General features: G+C 44.4%; 1 protein-coding gene across 1 annotated transcript in view; it reads left to right on the forward strand.

Annotated features, from left to right (window-relative positions):
• The window catches only part of malrd1 (MAM and LDL receptor class A domain containing 1), a 449,626-nt gene that overhangs the window by 90,079 nt on the left and 342,813 nt on the right, over nt 1-16,734 (forward strand). Inside the window, 2 exon segments of the mRNA XM_068053300.1 lie at nt 3,803-4,010; nt 16,037-16,183. Coding sequence (XP_067909401.1) covers nt 3,803-4,010; nt 16,037-16,183 — 355 coding nt within the window.

The raw sequence follows: 16,734 nt of genomic DNA on the forward strand, positions 1-16,734 counted from the left end.
ATGGTGGGAAGGAGTTGAGGGTAAAAGGGAATAAAGTTTGAGAGGGAAAGGTCGTGAGTGAAAACTTACTTTTTTGGGGATGATAGAAAAAGTAATAAATGGTTTATTTATTGGGGGGTAGGGGTGAGGGGATTGGCTGTGTGAGTATAAGTTTATTTTAATCTTTTGACAAATCTGTCCCTTTAAAAATTAAAATGACCTGTCAGGGCTTGAAGCCCTTTAAAAATGGCGCCGGCGCCTGCGTGGTGGCACCGGACGCCGTTGACGGGGACCAAGTGCCCGCCCTCTCTACATCATTTCTCCATAACTTCATGATAATGAGGGACCAGCCCACACCACCACCTGGGCTGCAAGAAATATAGGAGGAGCAGCAACAGCATTGTGGGTGTACCTACCTCGCATGGACTGCAGCGGTTCAAGAAAGCAGCTCACCACCACCTTCTCAAGGGCAATTAGGGACGGGCAATAAATGCTGGCATAGCCAGTGACGCCACATCCCGTGAATGAATATAAAAAAAATTGGGGGTGGGCGGTCCGTCCCCTCCATGTTAATGAGCCGCTGCATGAAATATCGCAGCAGCTCCGTGGTGCACTTCTCGCACATCTCCCTCATCTTTCCTATTGGAAAAGCAATGCAGGCGTTCCTTCTGGCATAGAGGGCCTCGGTGACCTCCCAGGTACAGTGTCAATGATGTCACTTGCTACAGTCCGGAAGGAGCTGTTTCATAAGTATTAAGAGCCAAGGTGACCTTGACTGCGCAGGCATGCTGTCCATAACTTGGTTTGAGGTCCCAGTTGCAGCAGATGACATAACTCAGTGACAGTGTTCTTTATGAAGCAACAATGCCTGACCCATTGCTGCATCATGAAGTTGAGGTGCAAGAAGTGTTGTGTGAGGAGCCGCTGTGCATATGGCTTCCTGCACTCGCCCCTCCTCCCCCAATTGATCCTGCTTGCTCTTTCTTTTTCACTGTTCTCCCTTGTCCTCCAGCCCCAAAGGCAGGCCTGCCAAATTACCCATTACTGTAATAAATCTGTTTTGAAGACAGACCGAAATAGTCCAGCGCCGGCAAATTCAGAATTCATTTGTGGAAGGCAAAAAATAGGCAAAAAAAGTGTCCAGAAGTTAACCAGCAACTTAAAAGGGCAAAACAGCAATTAATGTATATGGAGGCGATGAGGCTTTTGTATAGCACTGATGCAGGGTCTTTGCTGCCTGTTAGTGCCACAATTTGCTGTGTGCGTTTATCACATGGTAAGTCAGGCACTGCGGCAGATCAATTTTACAAAAGTGTCCTACAACAAATATAGAATCCATATTTAAATATTATAAGGAGCATTTTTAATCCTGATCCAATATCTCGGTGTAACACTTCCAGCACAGAATGAGTGTTTGGCTGCTGCCTCCCATATTGAACCCTTTGACCCTCATTTTACACCTATAAAATGGGCACAGCACAATCGAATTTCTAGACCATTATTTAAATGCAAGTTGTGTTTGTTTGTAGTAATATGTTGTTTCACAAATTTGCAATGTTCCTGATCATGAAACAAAGCACTTGTCTCCACCCCACAGCCACAGCAGCACTTTAAAGATGATCGATGATATGAGAGCCATGGCTTATTTAGCACATGAAAACCCCACACTTTACTTTCTCCATCTGATAGTCATTGTATCATTATATTGTAATGGAGATCAGCAGTAGCCCTAATGTTTGCTTGCCTCAGTGAAAGGGTATGTCTATGCGAAAAGAAGCAACTAATAGCCAATTTCAAATATATTTGGCTTGTATTCAGTTGATATGATTAGTACAAACAGCAAAACAGATTTAAAGGGGCACTGTCTTCAAGAAATTGAATTTGTCAGATCTTTCATTCCATTTTGGAGGAAAAGCCAGAAGTATTATGAAATTGTTTCATGGTGATATCACTGTTATTGAATTCATTGTTCTTTGCGACATGTAACATCCTATTGCGGGATTTTGTTATCGAAATGTGGATGATCAAAGCTAATCTCATCAAATAGTAGAAATGATTGGCATATTTTAGAGAAGAACCTGGCACAAATTGTTGACCCATCTGTTCTCTTCACTGTTGCTGACTGACCCTGTTGCGTGTTTCAAGCATTTCCTGTTGTTGTACATTTTCAGCATTGGCAGTGTTTTGCTTTCTGTTTATAACAGCTGATTTATCAAGTATAGAGGAATAGTTACCAACAAACATTCCATGCTAGGGAATGAATGCAATCTCTTGGAAAACTTTAGATTTGAAAGTACATGGAGATGAATTTGTCTGTTATTTTAGCAGGGCTGTTGGAAAACATATTCAGGCATCTGTGTAATCTGGCACTGATGCAACTTGTTAAATGTATGTGGAGCAGCTATTGCAATATTAATCAAAAGGATTACAATAATGTGATTCAGCATATTAACTCTTAGTGGAGTTGATTAAATCTGTAGAAGATAGGTAAAACCTCTGCAAAATAATTACAGGGGCAAATATGTTTTTGAGTGTGGACTGAAATACATTTTAAACACAATCATGGATTATTTAACCCTCCCAGCACTTCCTTTTAAGAGATGGCTGGGAAGCAAGCACAAATTGCTTCTTGGAAGGTAGTTACGGTCACCATTATCTCACCGTCCAAGGTGTGCCATTGTACCTAACCCAAATTTACTTCCTACTCTGTCCAAAGACAAAACAAAATAATAATGATACTTTAATGTTTGTTCTTGGAATGTGGGCAATGCTGGCAAGGCCACATTTATTGCCCATCCCCAGTTGCCTTGACAAAGTGGTGGTGTGTCAACTCTGTGAACTGCTGCAGTCCTTGTGATGATGGTGATCCCATGATTGTGTTAGGTAGGGAATTCCAAGATTTTGACCAAATGATAATGAAGGAACATATATCCAAGTCAGTTTACCATTATATTGCTACTCTTGTCCTTCTAGGTGATAAAGGTTGTAGGGCTGGGAGGTGTGCATCATATATTTCAGAAGTTAACAAAAGAAAAAATTAAATGCAGAAGATGTACCCAGCAAGAGTTTGCCCCAAATTAAGCTTTGTGGAAACTGATGGGGAGATCAGAATCCAGATATGCTGATTCTTGACCTAATTTTCAGGCATTCAGCTGTATGTCTACTGGGCGTACAGTGGGAATGCACTGGAAAGGCCATGAATTTTCAGTCCCTCAGTCACTGAAAACATATTGAGCTGGATTGTGCGGTCAGTGGCGAAGCACTACTGACTTGAAAAAAGCTGCCTAAAAAGGCCTAGCAATTTCAATGGTGTGGACTTCCCCTTTCCTGACATCAGTTTGTTTCTGGTGCCAAGTCAAGGGGACAGCAGTGATGTCAGCAAGCAGGATGAACAGCCAATCACATTGCACTATTCTCACAGCCAGCAAACCAAGAAGTAAAAACCACTGAATCCCTTCACTTTTCATTTTAAATTTTTATAGAAAATTAAATAAATGATTGAGGAATACACATGGGATTAAGGTGGAAGATAAAATATCATAAACAAATATTAAAATAATTTTGTAAAAAATGTGGAATATATTAAAATGGAGAAATTTGACATTCAACAAATATAAGATTAATCTTTCAGGACTAGTGAGGGTAGTTAATAGTAATTATGAAGTTAGTAGGCAGTTAGAATCCCAGTTACACCTCATTCAACAAGGTACAACTTTTTCAAGGATTTTTACAACCAGACTAAGAGGATATGCTATTATGCTTCAGTGGAAAGCAATTGTCATGTTTTACTCAGTTTCTGATTACTGTCCATATATTTTTGCAGGTTATGTTCGTAGGTTCTGTTCAAAGCAAAGCAGGGTTCTTGGCACTGGATAGTTTGCGATTCAATGACTGTGAAGTGGCACTTTTACCAGAACCATGTCTACCTTCGACATTCATTTGTGGAACAGGCGACTGCATTCCTATGAATTCAGTTTGCAACTTCCAGACTGACTGCTGTGATGGTTCAGATGAAGATGAAGCAGTCTGCTGTAGGTTACTTGTCTTTCTTGCTCAGATATTACATTTTTGCTTTTTGTTGGTTTTAACATTTCAACCCATGTAAATATGTTTCAATGATTTGTTGGGATTGTTTGAATTAATACAGAAAAATCTTGAAATGTGTTGATTACATTTCCATCGCTGAATCCCTGATTTTTCTTCTATATGTTGACCCATCTATAAATGTGTTGCTCATATATATTTTTATGAATTTGTTGAAAATAATGTACAGTGAAAAGTATCAGGGATTAAATTAATTACTTAAAATGCATTGCCATTATATTAATTTCAGTTACAGTCGATGCAATGGGCATTGTCCTTTCATCTATAGGATCTGTGTTCGAATTTGATTTGGATTGCTGGAAAGTCCTATGATAGGGTCCTAAGCAGATAGGTTTGGTCCACTCAGCTTCTTTATGCCCTTGTTATGGTGCGATTTTCACTTTTAGTACACCACTCTTCTGTTGTAAATGCACTGTGGAATTTTAAACATAAAATGGCTGAACTGCAGTACAAATCAGTTGCTCCACCTCCAACCAGCAGTTTTGTAGAACTGGGCTAGCACTCTGTTGACCCACAGTATAACAAGTGAAGCCAATGTATGTCATAATGTTCTTAATTGCATTAAAATTGCACATAGGTAAGTAGGAATACACTAATATTTATCTGTGTATATACAGAGGCGAATATAGGAATATAAAACTTAGAGGACTGGAAAGGGCTACATAATTCATCTGACCAATCCCAAAATTATTTATCCCATTAAATATCTCACTAAATCTCCCTCAATGTTCCACTCCTGCCTTCCTGGGAACTCCATTCCACATGTTCATAACCCTCTGCATAAAGTAACTGAATTTAATGTCTGTGCACGATCCCCTCTTCTAAGTTTGAGTCTATATAACCTGGTTCTAGAATTTGTGGTGATCTGGAATACATAATATCTCCCCTGAATCTTCTCTCCAGAGTAAAGAACCCAAGCTTTCAGCATAGTAGCAGTTGGTTACTTCTTTTTACACTGTCTCCAATATCTGGATATCCACACCTTCTCTTTTGTTATCTCTTGCCCCAGCCCCCACTTTACTTGCTTAAAATCTTTTACATTTCTAATATTTGCCAGTTCTGAAGAAGGGTCACTGACCTGAAACGTTAACTCTGCTTCTCTCTCCATAGATGCTGCCAGACCTGCTGAGTATTTCCAGCATTTCTTGTTATTATTTCTGGATATCCTTGCTGTAGTGTGGTGATTACTCCAGCTGTGCTTGTATCAGTGCCATTTTACAGATTAATTTGCCCTGTTTGTAACACTTGGTTGGGAGCCAAGGCAGGAGGCAAACAATCTTAAGTTTGACAGTATATGGCCTGAGAGATTTTAACTTCCAGGCCTCATCTACATGGCCTAGGCCTTTTCCCATCCGAAACTGGCGGGAAGCAGGGTGCAACCACCAGAGACTGAAGGAACGCTCCCGACACATCTCGGCCATGGGGGAGGGTGTTTCAGGAAGGCCTCATGAAGAAAGCAGGGACTTGGGGGGAAGCCTGAGGCAGGAGAGGCTGCAACTTTCCTCAACTTTCCTCCTTCTGTCCGCACATGGAAAGTTTTTTTAAAAAGTAAATACGCTTACCATTTCTGGACCTCTTCTGGCTCCAGCTCCTCTTCCGTCATCACTGCAACCTTGCTTAGGGCTAGTAGTTGGGCCCTGATGATGTAATTGGAACTGAATTTGCATATTGAAAGAAGGACTCCACCAGTTTGTGGAGGATGACTCACATGCTCAGAAGAGAACGTTAAAATCGTAGCCTTTTGGGATTGGTGTGGGATGTCGGTGGAGATTCCTATAGATGATTTTAACTGCTGGAAACAGATGGTTTCCACTGAGTTGGCATGGTTAAAATCACCCCATTATCGGCTTTTATAAGTACACCATTTCACCTCCAAGCTTTGTCCTTCTGTCTATTCCAGTCTGGCTTAATTAACTGCTTTCTCATTCCACCAATGCCCCCCTTAAAATTGAGAGTCGTTATTTCACTCCCCCTATCCATGATAAGTTTGACACTAAACACAATTATGTTTCCATCTCTGTTTCCAAGATGTTTTCCAACCTTAACTTATTCAATCATTTCCGATTTGTAGTGCAGAATCAGATGTAGAATTGCCTCCCCCTCCTCACGTGCTTCTAACCATCTGGTAAAAAGCAGTATGGGGCCAGAAGATGAAATACTGTTCCTACTCCCAATAAAAGTGGAAAAATTACAAACAGACAGCTATCACAAAAATGACAAGGATTACTAATGTGCCCATCTTTATAAAGATGCATGCACAGCTAGATTTTCTGACAGTGGTACACCTCATTAATTCCAGTGTTTGGTAAGTGCGCCTGTCATCCAAATAAATGCATATCCTGGTTAATATAATAGAGCCAATTCACTGTATTGCTGCCAAGTTTGACTACATCTGTAATATAAGATAGATATATTTGTAAAATCATCTTTGTTTTCAGTACATGGAGTGATACTCATTTTTCTATTGGTGATTCTTTTTTAACACTGTTACGGAGAATTGTTTTTTCTGTCTTTGAAAGTCATCATTAAGGTTTGTACTTGTATGCCTAAGCCTCTCCCAAAAGGCCTGGGCTTGGCCTTGATATTTTTGCCCAGAGTGGTGACTCCTCGATGAAATCAGGTCCTGCAGTCTGAGCACGTGCAGTGTGTGTAATTTCCCAGAATATATCAATACAATTTAAGCAAACCAAATGATAGAATGTTTCTCTCTGTAACAAAATCTATTGAGTGGTTTTTCAAAATTATTTGAAGAAAAGCTAGAGGAGATATTTCAAAAGTTTCTTTCAAGTGAACTTATATAGCATTTTTTTAAAACAGAGAAGCATGCTGTGCCCCGAAGTGAAAGAAAAAACACACAGCAGACTAATCTGATTGCTTATCCATTCTTCCTTTACTTAAAATATCTACTTTTCTATAGTATATTTGAAACGTTACATTTGCATCCATTGCCATATTTTCCGTAATAAATTCTCATTTCCTTATTCATAATGAAAGTTTCACAGTGGCGCAGTGGTTAGCACCGCAGCCTCACAGCTCCAGCGACCTGGGTTCGATTCTGGGTATTGCCTGTGCAGAGTTTGCAAGTTCTCCCTGTGACCGTGTGGGTTTTCGCCAGGTGCTCCAGTTTCCTCCCACAGCAAAAGACTTGCAGGTTGATAGGTAAATTGGCCATTATAAATTGCCCCCAGTATAGGTAGGTGGTAGGGAAATTGTGAGGATGTGGTAGGAATATGGGATTAATGTAGGATTAGTATAAATGGGTGGTTGATGGTCGGCACAGACTCGGTGGGCTGAAGGGCCTGTTTCAGTGCTGTATCGCGAAATAAATAATATCATACTGTAATGACACTCCCACCAAAACCAACTCTTCAGCCAATATTGCAGAGCAACTCGTACACTCTAACCAACTTTACTTCTTTGCTGCCCAAATTCCTGTAAATATTGCTATTTATGTATAAATACATAACACCCACCCCCTCACAACCCCGTCCCAGCCCGCCCCCCCCCCCGCACCATCTTCACCCCGCACCCCCTTCCCCTGCACCCCCCCCCCACCCCCTCCCTCTACCCCTCCCCCTTGCATCCCCTCCTCCCACCGGCACCATCCTACACCTGTGTAGGGGCCTCAACAACCCCACTGCCTTGTGGGCGTCTCGGGAGAGACCAAGGCTAAGGGAGTAAACCCTAACAGAAAATCCGGAGCGGAACCCCGTAGGCGGTCATGTGTCACCTTTGGCATGTTTCCGGCAGTTCCTGCAGCCATACTGGTGCCAAACGTCGTGTCCTGCACTCCTTTGGACCCCACCAGAAAGGCCGAGAGGGGGGTTTTGACGACTGGGCAACTCTCAACCTCCATAAATTTGCCCAGGCATGCGCCATGGAGAGGTCACTCCATACAAACCACTGACCACCTCCAGGCGCGTATCCATTGTCTCTCGAGATAAGGAGGCCCAAAAGAAAAGAAAGAATGTATAAATAATAGCAAATCAAAGTGCCACATAAAAATGAGGACTGAATGTATTATTTAAAATGAAGACTGAATTACCTTTGTGAGCCCAAGTCTAATTATCTCCTGCCCTCTATTATTTTTCACCTGAAGACTACACTTAGTCTTGATTCCTAAGGCAGAATTTTATCAGGCCAGCTGAAGCAGGATTGGAGGCATGGGGTCTGTAAAATTGGGGTGGACATGCTTGCCTGGAAACCCAATGTCATGATTTCAGTTCCAGATTTTGTCAATGGCGGGAAAGCTCCAAGGCGGCATTGCTGCCACAACATGGCAGGACTGCAATTTGAATTGGTGAACAGCTAGTTAGAATGTATTTGCATTGAAGTGAAGCTGATTTTATGTAGGGTCAACATCACATGGGGATCACATGCCTTCAGATCCCCAGCCGATTAAAGGTGGTGAGGCCTCTGCGCCACCGTGGGAAAGCAGCCATGGTGAACAGTGGATAGGGGAAGAGGGGGGAGCGAAGGCTATTGTAGGCCTGTGGTGTTGGGATCTCTGCAAGGGTGGGTGCAGTCACGGATGCTGGGCTCTCTGCAAGTGTGGGCACTGAGGGGCATTAGCTCACCTTCTTAGTGAATTAGCAAGAGGAAGGTACCAAGGCAAGATAGATGCACGGGAGGGGCAGAGATCAGCCGCCATGGGTCTCATACACCCAGTCTTTGTGGACCTCTGAGCTGTGCAGGAGCAGCTCAGAGGGAGAGAGGGCCAAGATCTGGCTGAGCATGCTGGTGAAGCTTGAACAGGGGAGCAGCAGCAGCCAGCCATGCCAAGAAGGGCCTATCTGTGCTTGAGAGTGTACTGAACTTGCCTCATCTACTTCCAAATGTCCAAACAGCAGTGTTAGGAAAGACTATGATTTTCCAGGGAAGCCATTACCAACTTATGTGCCATGCTGCAGGGCAAGCTACGACCCATGGACTTCAGTGGACACCCAATGCCCGTAGCCCTAAGGATAACCGTGGCACTCAACTTCTACACATTTGGCTCGTTCCAGGCATTAACTAGTGACATGTGTGGGGTCTCCCAGGCAGCAGCCCCTACTGCATCAAGGAGGTGACCAATGCCCTGTTCAGGGGGCCGGCGACTATGTGTGATACCGAACCAACCATGACAATCAGGTGGAGAGGGCCATCAGCTTCAGTGCCATCGCTGGATTCCCCCATGGACAAGGTGTTATTGACAGCATGTGGCCATCAAGGCTCCCATGGAGCAGCCAGCAGCCTTCATCAACAGAAAGAGCTTCCATTCGCTCAATGTCTACAACCACCAAAAGCGTTTCCTTCAGCTGTGTGCCCGCTTCCTGGGAAGTAGCCATGACGCCTACATAATTTGACAGTCCCAAGTTCCACAGCTTTTCAGGCTCCCCGCTCGCCTCCAGGGATGGATTCTCAGGGACAAGGGCTACCCACTGAAGACATGGATCCTGACACGCATGAGGAATCCTCATACTGCAGCAGAGAAGAGGTCTAACACCTGCCATACTGAGCAGGCAGAACTGGATCTTGCTTCCCTTGCTCCAGAGGCGAAGGCCATTGAGAGATACGCAAGGGAGGCACAACAGAATCTCATACTCACCCACTTCCTGCCACCATGATAGGCTCTCAAAATGAACTCAATAAAGACTCACCTCACTGTCTTCCACCTGTCGTCTCCTTCCTATCACACTCCAGTGCGAACGCCAAGGTTCACCATGCACTCTGACACAACTGAGATGCTGACCAAACGTGGCCTGTGACTACACTGGCAGCCAATTGAAGGAGCAAGGGTTGCATCTGACAAGGCAGCAATGAAAACATGAGCCATTTACAGCGATGATTCTGAGTTCCATTTATTCACACAATTAGAACAACCAATGACAAGGCCAAAATTAATACACCCGTGAAGCCCCAAGTGCATCCAGGTTCTCTTCTTTATACGCTTTTGTGTATTTTGACATGGTACGACCCCTGCTCTGGCAGCTGAAGTGAAGGCAGACTGCCGAATGGGATGCACTTTGGCCTGGGATGACTTTGGCGGCATCCTCTGGCTGCTTGAAGCCTGAAGGGTCCTGGATGGCTGAGGGGTTCCTGCGAAGGTGCAGGAACCTCCTCAGTTGATAGGTCTACTGGAGCTGAGCTCACTGGTGGAGGAGCTGGGGAGCACCCTGAGGGGAGCCCACAGATGTGGAGTCATCCACTCCTCCTCCCTTTCAAGGCTCTCTTGCACCTTCTTGCTAACCTGAGAAGAACAAAGACCTGGAGGAGACTCCCGGGCACCTCGTCCCTTCTCACCTTGCCACTGCTGCATTGAGCTCAAGGCCAAGGTGATGGTGTGCAGGTCTGCACGCATCTGCGGGATCTGACTCACTATGAGGGCTGCCAACCTCTCGGTGGAGGCAATCATGCGCTCATGTGCCTGAGACATGGCAGCACTCATGGCATGGATGGACTCCTCCATCGTCCGCTCATGGCTTCGCATTGCCTCAACAGCTCCGCCAGATGTTCCCTTACCTCACTCTGCAACTGCAGCATGTTCTGTGCTGCTGTTATCAGAGGCTTGTCATCAGCTTGGGACTCAGCATGGGCCTAGCTACCTACATTCCTCCAATTGTAAATGGCCTCACCTGTCACAGCCTCCGTCAGCTGCTCAGGCACATGTGTGGTGCTCTCACCAGCTTGTGACCCTGAATCTAAGCCCAAGTGCATACCTACTGATGTGAGAGTATCTGTCCTGGTGGAGGGTGCAGGAGAATGATGTGATGGTGCATCCTCTGACTGTTTCTCCTCCTCCGCCTTCTCCTCAGAGGTCAACTGGAGGCTCCCTGTCCTACTGGCTGAGTTTGCCTCTAATATGCCACGACATGCATGAAAGAACACAAATTTTTGTGGATTAGGTTGTTCAGATTTCCTCATGCCAACCATGCATGATGTGGATCTCCAGAAGTGTGGTGGAGGACACATGAACACAATGTCTCCTCACTCTGTTGTGCGGACACTTCAGACTCACCGTTGATTAATCGACCACCCTGGGCCCCCACTAGCTCCAGAATCTCTTCCTCTGCCGGCGTCAGAGGATGCACATCAGGGATCCCAACACCAGTCCTCGATGTCTCCTAATTGTTATGGGCCCATTTCTTCTGCAAGCAGAAAGAGGGACACAGTTAGACTTTGCACGCAGAACAATACTTATGCTAGTGGCAGCTGCTCAACTCCTGATGGGGTCTCCCAAATGGCTCGTCCTCACATCCGCTCTCAGGGAATGAAGTTTGGGTGAGCTCTGAAAGAAGGTTGCCAGTCGCCAAGATACAGCCATGCTTCTGGAAGGATGCGCTGACGCCTCACCCGCTTACCACATCTTGGTTGGTCACTCCCTCCCCATGTAGTGCTCACTCCCCCATGGCCACGTGCAAGCCCCATAGAGGATGTGGGGATGGAAGACTCACCTTGGCAGAGCGAAGGAGGTCATTGATCCTCTTGCGTCATTGGACCCCATTCTGGCAGGTGATCCCATGGCTGCTGACCTCCTCTGAGATCTCCATCCAGGCATGCTTGATCAGGCAGCAGGGTCTCCTTTGGCATCCCTTGGAAAGACAGCTTCCTGCCTTTCCCTTGTATCCTGGATTAGAATCTCCAGGGAGACATGGCTAAACCGTGGGGCCACCTGGTGTCTTGCAACATACATGGTCGGAGTTGGCTCCCATTCCATCTATTGGGTTTTCAGACCTGGTGCAAGCTTGCATGGAGGGGGGTTCCAAAGTAGCAGCAGCAGCAGTGCAGGGGAGGTGGCCCAGTAGCACTTCAGATTCTCTGTATCAGTGAAAGGCAGCAGTGCAAGCAGGACTGTCAGCACTTTAACGATGGCACCAGCACCAACATTTTCATCAGTTGACGCTGCCATCAATGTCTCATAGCTCACCCTCGTACTGCAATTGGCCGGCCAGCGGTTGGCCAGCTGCATATGTGACATGCGGCGATGGCACTCGCTTCCGGTGCTGCTGCCAGGATCTGTGCTGGGTTGACAAAATACAGCCCCTCATGTTCAGTCCAACGACAGATTAACTTGAAACATATTGGAAATCTTATGTTCAGTGCACTTTCTGTCAAAATTTTCCATACCAAGTAATATTGGCAATACTTATAATGGTGTGCAAACCTGTCATGTTGCAATTGTAGAGTAATGGGTTTGCATTCTTCAGTTTCTCAGCCTGCAGCATAGCGAAACTCTGATGCTCCAACCAACTCAGCTACTCTCCTTCCCAAATTCCCTTATGAAAGGTCTGCCAAAGCCCTGCACCATTGCCCAGGGCTGCCAAAACCCAGAACCACCTCCAGATCAACTAAAGCCTTCTCTTCCCTTCCTTGTACTGCTAATTATAAAGTAGCTGATTCCACATATCTTGTGTAACATCTTGCTGTGTAATCTCAGCTTTACAGCAGGTAAGGGAAAAAATACAGGATAGAGGAATATATCATATAGATAAAAACTGCACATATATATAATGTGTGTGTACAATGACGATGGCCTATAATTCACCTCTAACTAACACAGGTAATGGGTTCTCCTATGGTTGTTAGGTCTGATTCTTCCATGGAATGTTTTCCTACATGGGACATTGGATGGCAGATTGAGCTAAGAGCGGATCTTTCCTTGATTTCCTTTGAGCTAATTTCCTTCAAGGACTGGTGATCAGCAACTACACAAGCATTGAAGTAACCCATGATAATGAGCTTGTTCTTTCTAGGAAATAATTGGTAGACATGGCATAGGGAAGTGCAACAGTGATAGAACACTCCTCTGCAGGATGTGTGCAGAACGTCATCTGACCATCACCAACATACTCCAAGCAATTATAAAGCTACATTGATGCACCCTTGTTTTAAACATTGGCATCTGATGGACATCCCTCTGGTGTACCAGTATATAGTCAAAGTTAAGGTCATGTGAGTCATGAGAGATGGTAGCATATTGGTAATATTACTGGATAATAATCCAGAGGCCTGAAATAATACTCCAGAGACATAAATTCAAATCCCAGCATGGCAGCTTGAGGAATTTAAATTCAATTAACAAATATGGAATAAAATGCTAGTCACATTAATAATGATCACGAAATAAGCCAACTACAGCTGTTCAATGATCCTCTTTAAAGTGCCCTATCCAGAAGAAGGTGTATCCTGCACCAACCTCTTTCCACTGAACTTCTTCAGCTAAACGAGTTTCACTAAAAAGCAGCAAAGTCAATATTACACCATCTTTGTTCCCTACCGATCAGAATATTTCTCCTTTCGTGTTTATCTGTTGACTTAGTGACCTGGAGTGTTTGCACATTTCAAGCTGCTATATTTAGTTCTTTGGTTCTTTTATTGTTTTGACGCTGAAGTGAGATTTCTGTCATCTGTGGTAAAGTGGACAGGTGTTAGGTTAGTGAAGCATAGAGCACTATCCTCATCTTATGGAGGTGATCAGTGCAATCCTAAGCTTAGTCATGTGAGCCTACTGAACTTCACTGCTGCTTCGGTCCAGTGGGGAGTGATCTATGCCCTGAGAAGCCTGTGTGCAGGTTCACAACTACAGCTTCCAGTGAATCCATGCCTGCTGCTTTACCACTAGCTCATCTTCATAGGACTGTGGGGTTGTGGAGGTGCAAATGGACTATAGTGTAAATTGGATTATAGTGACGAACAGCATGACTGGGTGCAGCCCAATCAGCATAAATATTAAAATGTCCCAATTTTCATCCATGCTGCTCCTTTGCTGGTTTGTTGGCATCCATATGACAATTAATTAAAGAGAGATTGATCCCTGTTTGCATACAACATTATGGGATCCACTTCCAGCTCTTTAACAGCGCCCCATCTACTGACTGTTCTTTTCTTTTGGGCCTCCTTATCTCGAGAGACAATGGATACGCGCCTGGAGGTGGTCAGTGGTTTGTGAAGCAGCGCCTGGAGTGGCTATAAAGGCCAATTCTGGAGTAACAGGCTCTTCCACAGGTGCTGCAGAGAAATTTGTTTGTTGGGGCTGTTGCACAGTTGGCTCTCCCCTTGCGCCTCTGTCTTTTTTCCTGCCAACTACTAAGTCTCTTCGACTCGCCACAATTTAGCCCTGTCTTTATGGCTGCCCGCCAGCTCTGGCGAATGCTGGCAACTGACTCCCACGACTTGTGATCAATGTCACACGATTTCATGTCGCGTTTGCAGACGTCTTTATAACGGAGACATGGACGGCCGGTGGGTCTGATACCAGTGGCGAGCTCGCTGTACAATGTGTCTTTGGGGATCCTGCCATCTTCCATGCGGCTCACATGGCCAAGCCATCTCAAGCGCCGCTGACTCAGTAGTGTGTATAAGCTGGGGATGTTGGCCGCTTCAAGGACTTCTGTGTTGGAGATATAGTCCTGCCACCTGATGCCAAGTATCCTCCGAAGGCAGCGAAGATGGAATGAATTGAGACGTCGCTCTTGGCTGGCATACGTTGTCCAGGCCTCGCTGCCGTAGAGCAAGGTACTGAGGACACAGGCCTGATACACCCGGACTTTTGTGTTCCGTGTCAGTGCGCCATTTTCCCACACTCTCTTGGCCAGTCTGAACATAGCAGTGGAAGCCTTACCCATGCGCTTGTTGATTTCTGCATCTAGAGACAGGTTACTGTACAATAAGCAGAACTGGTGATATTTCTGGGCAGCCCACCAACCCATCACGGTGGTCTCCGAAAGTGACATCGTGAAGGAAGGAGAAGCACCCACTACCCACTCTGGGAATTTCACTGTCATGCCAGAAAGGGGTGGAAACCCAAGAGAAACAGGTTCCACCCACAAATTACTGCCCTTTCAGTCCCACTGTGCACAAATTACACCTTCCAAAACTTTGGAATTTTAGAGCTTTTTTGCAGGAATCTATAAAACATTTTCTTGCATCGGAGCAGATCTCTTACAAATCTCCTTCCAAATCCTTTCAGTAGTGATGTGGGGATGAAATTCCATGGGGGTTCTCCTGATTGCCTTAACTTCAACAGAAGAGCCACAGAAACTGCAGGAAAATGGCATAAACGCCACTTAGATCATTTTTCCCATGTCTCTGTGGTTCAACCACTAAAGTTGCAGTGGAAAATCAGGAGAACCCCCCCTGGAAGTTCACCCCCATGAGCACCACCCTCCACCCCTCCTTCCAACAATATAACCTTTGACTTACCATGAACAATGCTGATCTGCAGGTGTTATATTACACTCGTAAGCCACCTTAAAGTTTGAATGCATTAATTACATTTTACATTTCTTACTTGGCTGGTTTTAAATCTCAACCATCTTTTGCTTGAGCACTGAAAAAATGTGACTCAAAGAAGTTATGCAATTGGATTACAAGACAGTAATTCATTCTAACTATTCTAACCTGGTCAGAACCCTGAGACTAAATTAGTACCTGAAACATATTGTCAACTATTAGTTCATTATGTTACAGTCCATAGTTTATTCATCATTAGATAACATCTGTTTTGTTTTAAACTTTGTACTGCAGAGCCCAGCACTGCCAGTGCAATATTGGTTAATGGATAACAATGTGGCATCATTTCACTGCTCATATAATATTATGGGGACCTTATCCTGGCAAATATTTGCCAAGAAATAAAAAAAATTATGCCCTATATACAACCCAATGGTACTGGAATATACAGTGCTTCAAGTCTAATAATCCTAATAAAATATGAATAAAATATGTATCTCTCATTAAAAATGAAATGCAAAATTTTGTTGCATGTGTTTCCTGGAAAAATTGTGTTTATGCCAAATTTAAAGGAACAGGCTTAAAGATAGATATGGTTTTAATTGCTCTCCACTTTTATTACTCATGGTCCATCATTTTACAGCATACCATAAAAAGGGAGATGAAGACCTCCTTAGTGCAATGCTGAGAAACTCTCTGAATATATTAACAATAGTCCATTCTCTTACTTTGTGTTTTCCAGCAAACTATACCTTGTGTAGCTTCGAATCCAGTTTCTGTGAGTGGAAGCAGCTGACTTCAGATGGTTTTGGGTGGGTTAGAGGACAAGGCCAAACATCCTCAGGGTCAGGATTACCTATTACAGACCACACAACTAATACCAACCACGGTGAGTATTCACTGCTGTCACTTTGTTACTCACATGTAATGGGAAATTGAGCAGCCCAGAAACTCGCCAAGCATACCAAGGTGATGACAGGTAAATGTCTGATCTGGTTAAATTGCAACAGTGTTTGCTAGGTCACACGGTTAGGCTATTGTGGAATGTTTAAGAATGCTTTAAAAGGAAGAGAGAAGGACGGTAAGCAAGAAATTAGGTGGGGGTGTGGTGATAGTGGGAATGGTAAAGAGAGAGGAAACTGAAAACATGGTTAAAGACAAAGATTTTCAAGGCACTTTTATAAGAAATATGAGCAGGAGTAGGCCATATAGTTACTCAAGTCTGCTCTGCAATCAATAAGATTATGGCTGATCTTCGACCTCAACTCCGTCTTCCCACACTATCCCCATACCCCTTGATTTCCTTAGTGTCCAAAAAATTATCAATCTCCATTTAAATATACTCAATGACTAAGCACCTACAGCCCTCTGGGGTAGAGAACCTCAAAGATTCACAAGCCTCTAAGTCCACATTTCAGTCCTACATAGCTGACCCCTTAT

This window comes from Heterodontus francisci, chromosome 2 (assembly GCF_036365525.1).
Source record: "Heterodontus francisci isolate sHetFra1 chromosome 2, sHetFra1.hap1, whole genome shotgun sequence".
NCBI classification, from domain to species: Eukaryota; Metazoa; Chordata; class Chondrichthyes; order Heterodontiformes; family Heterodontidae; genus Heterodontus; species Heterodontus francisci.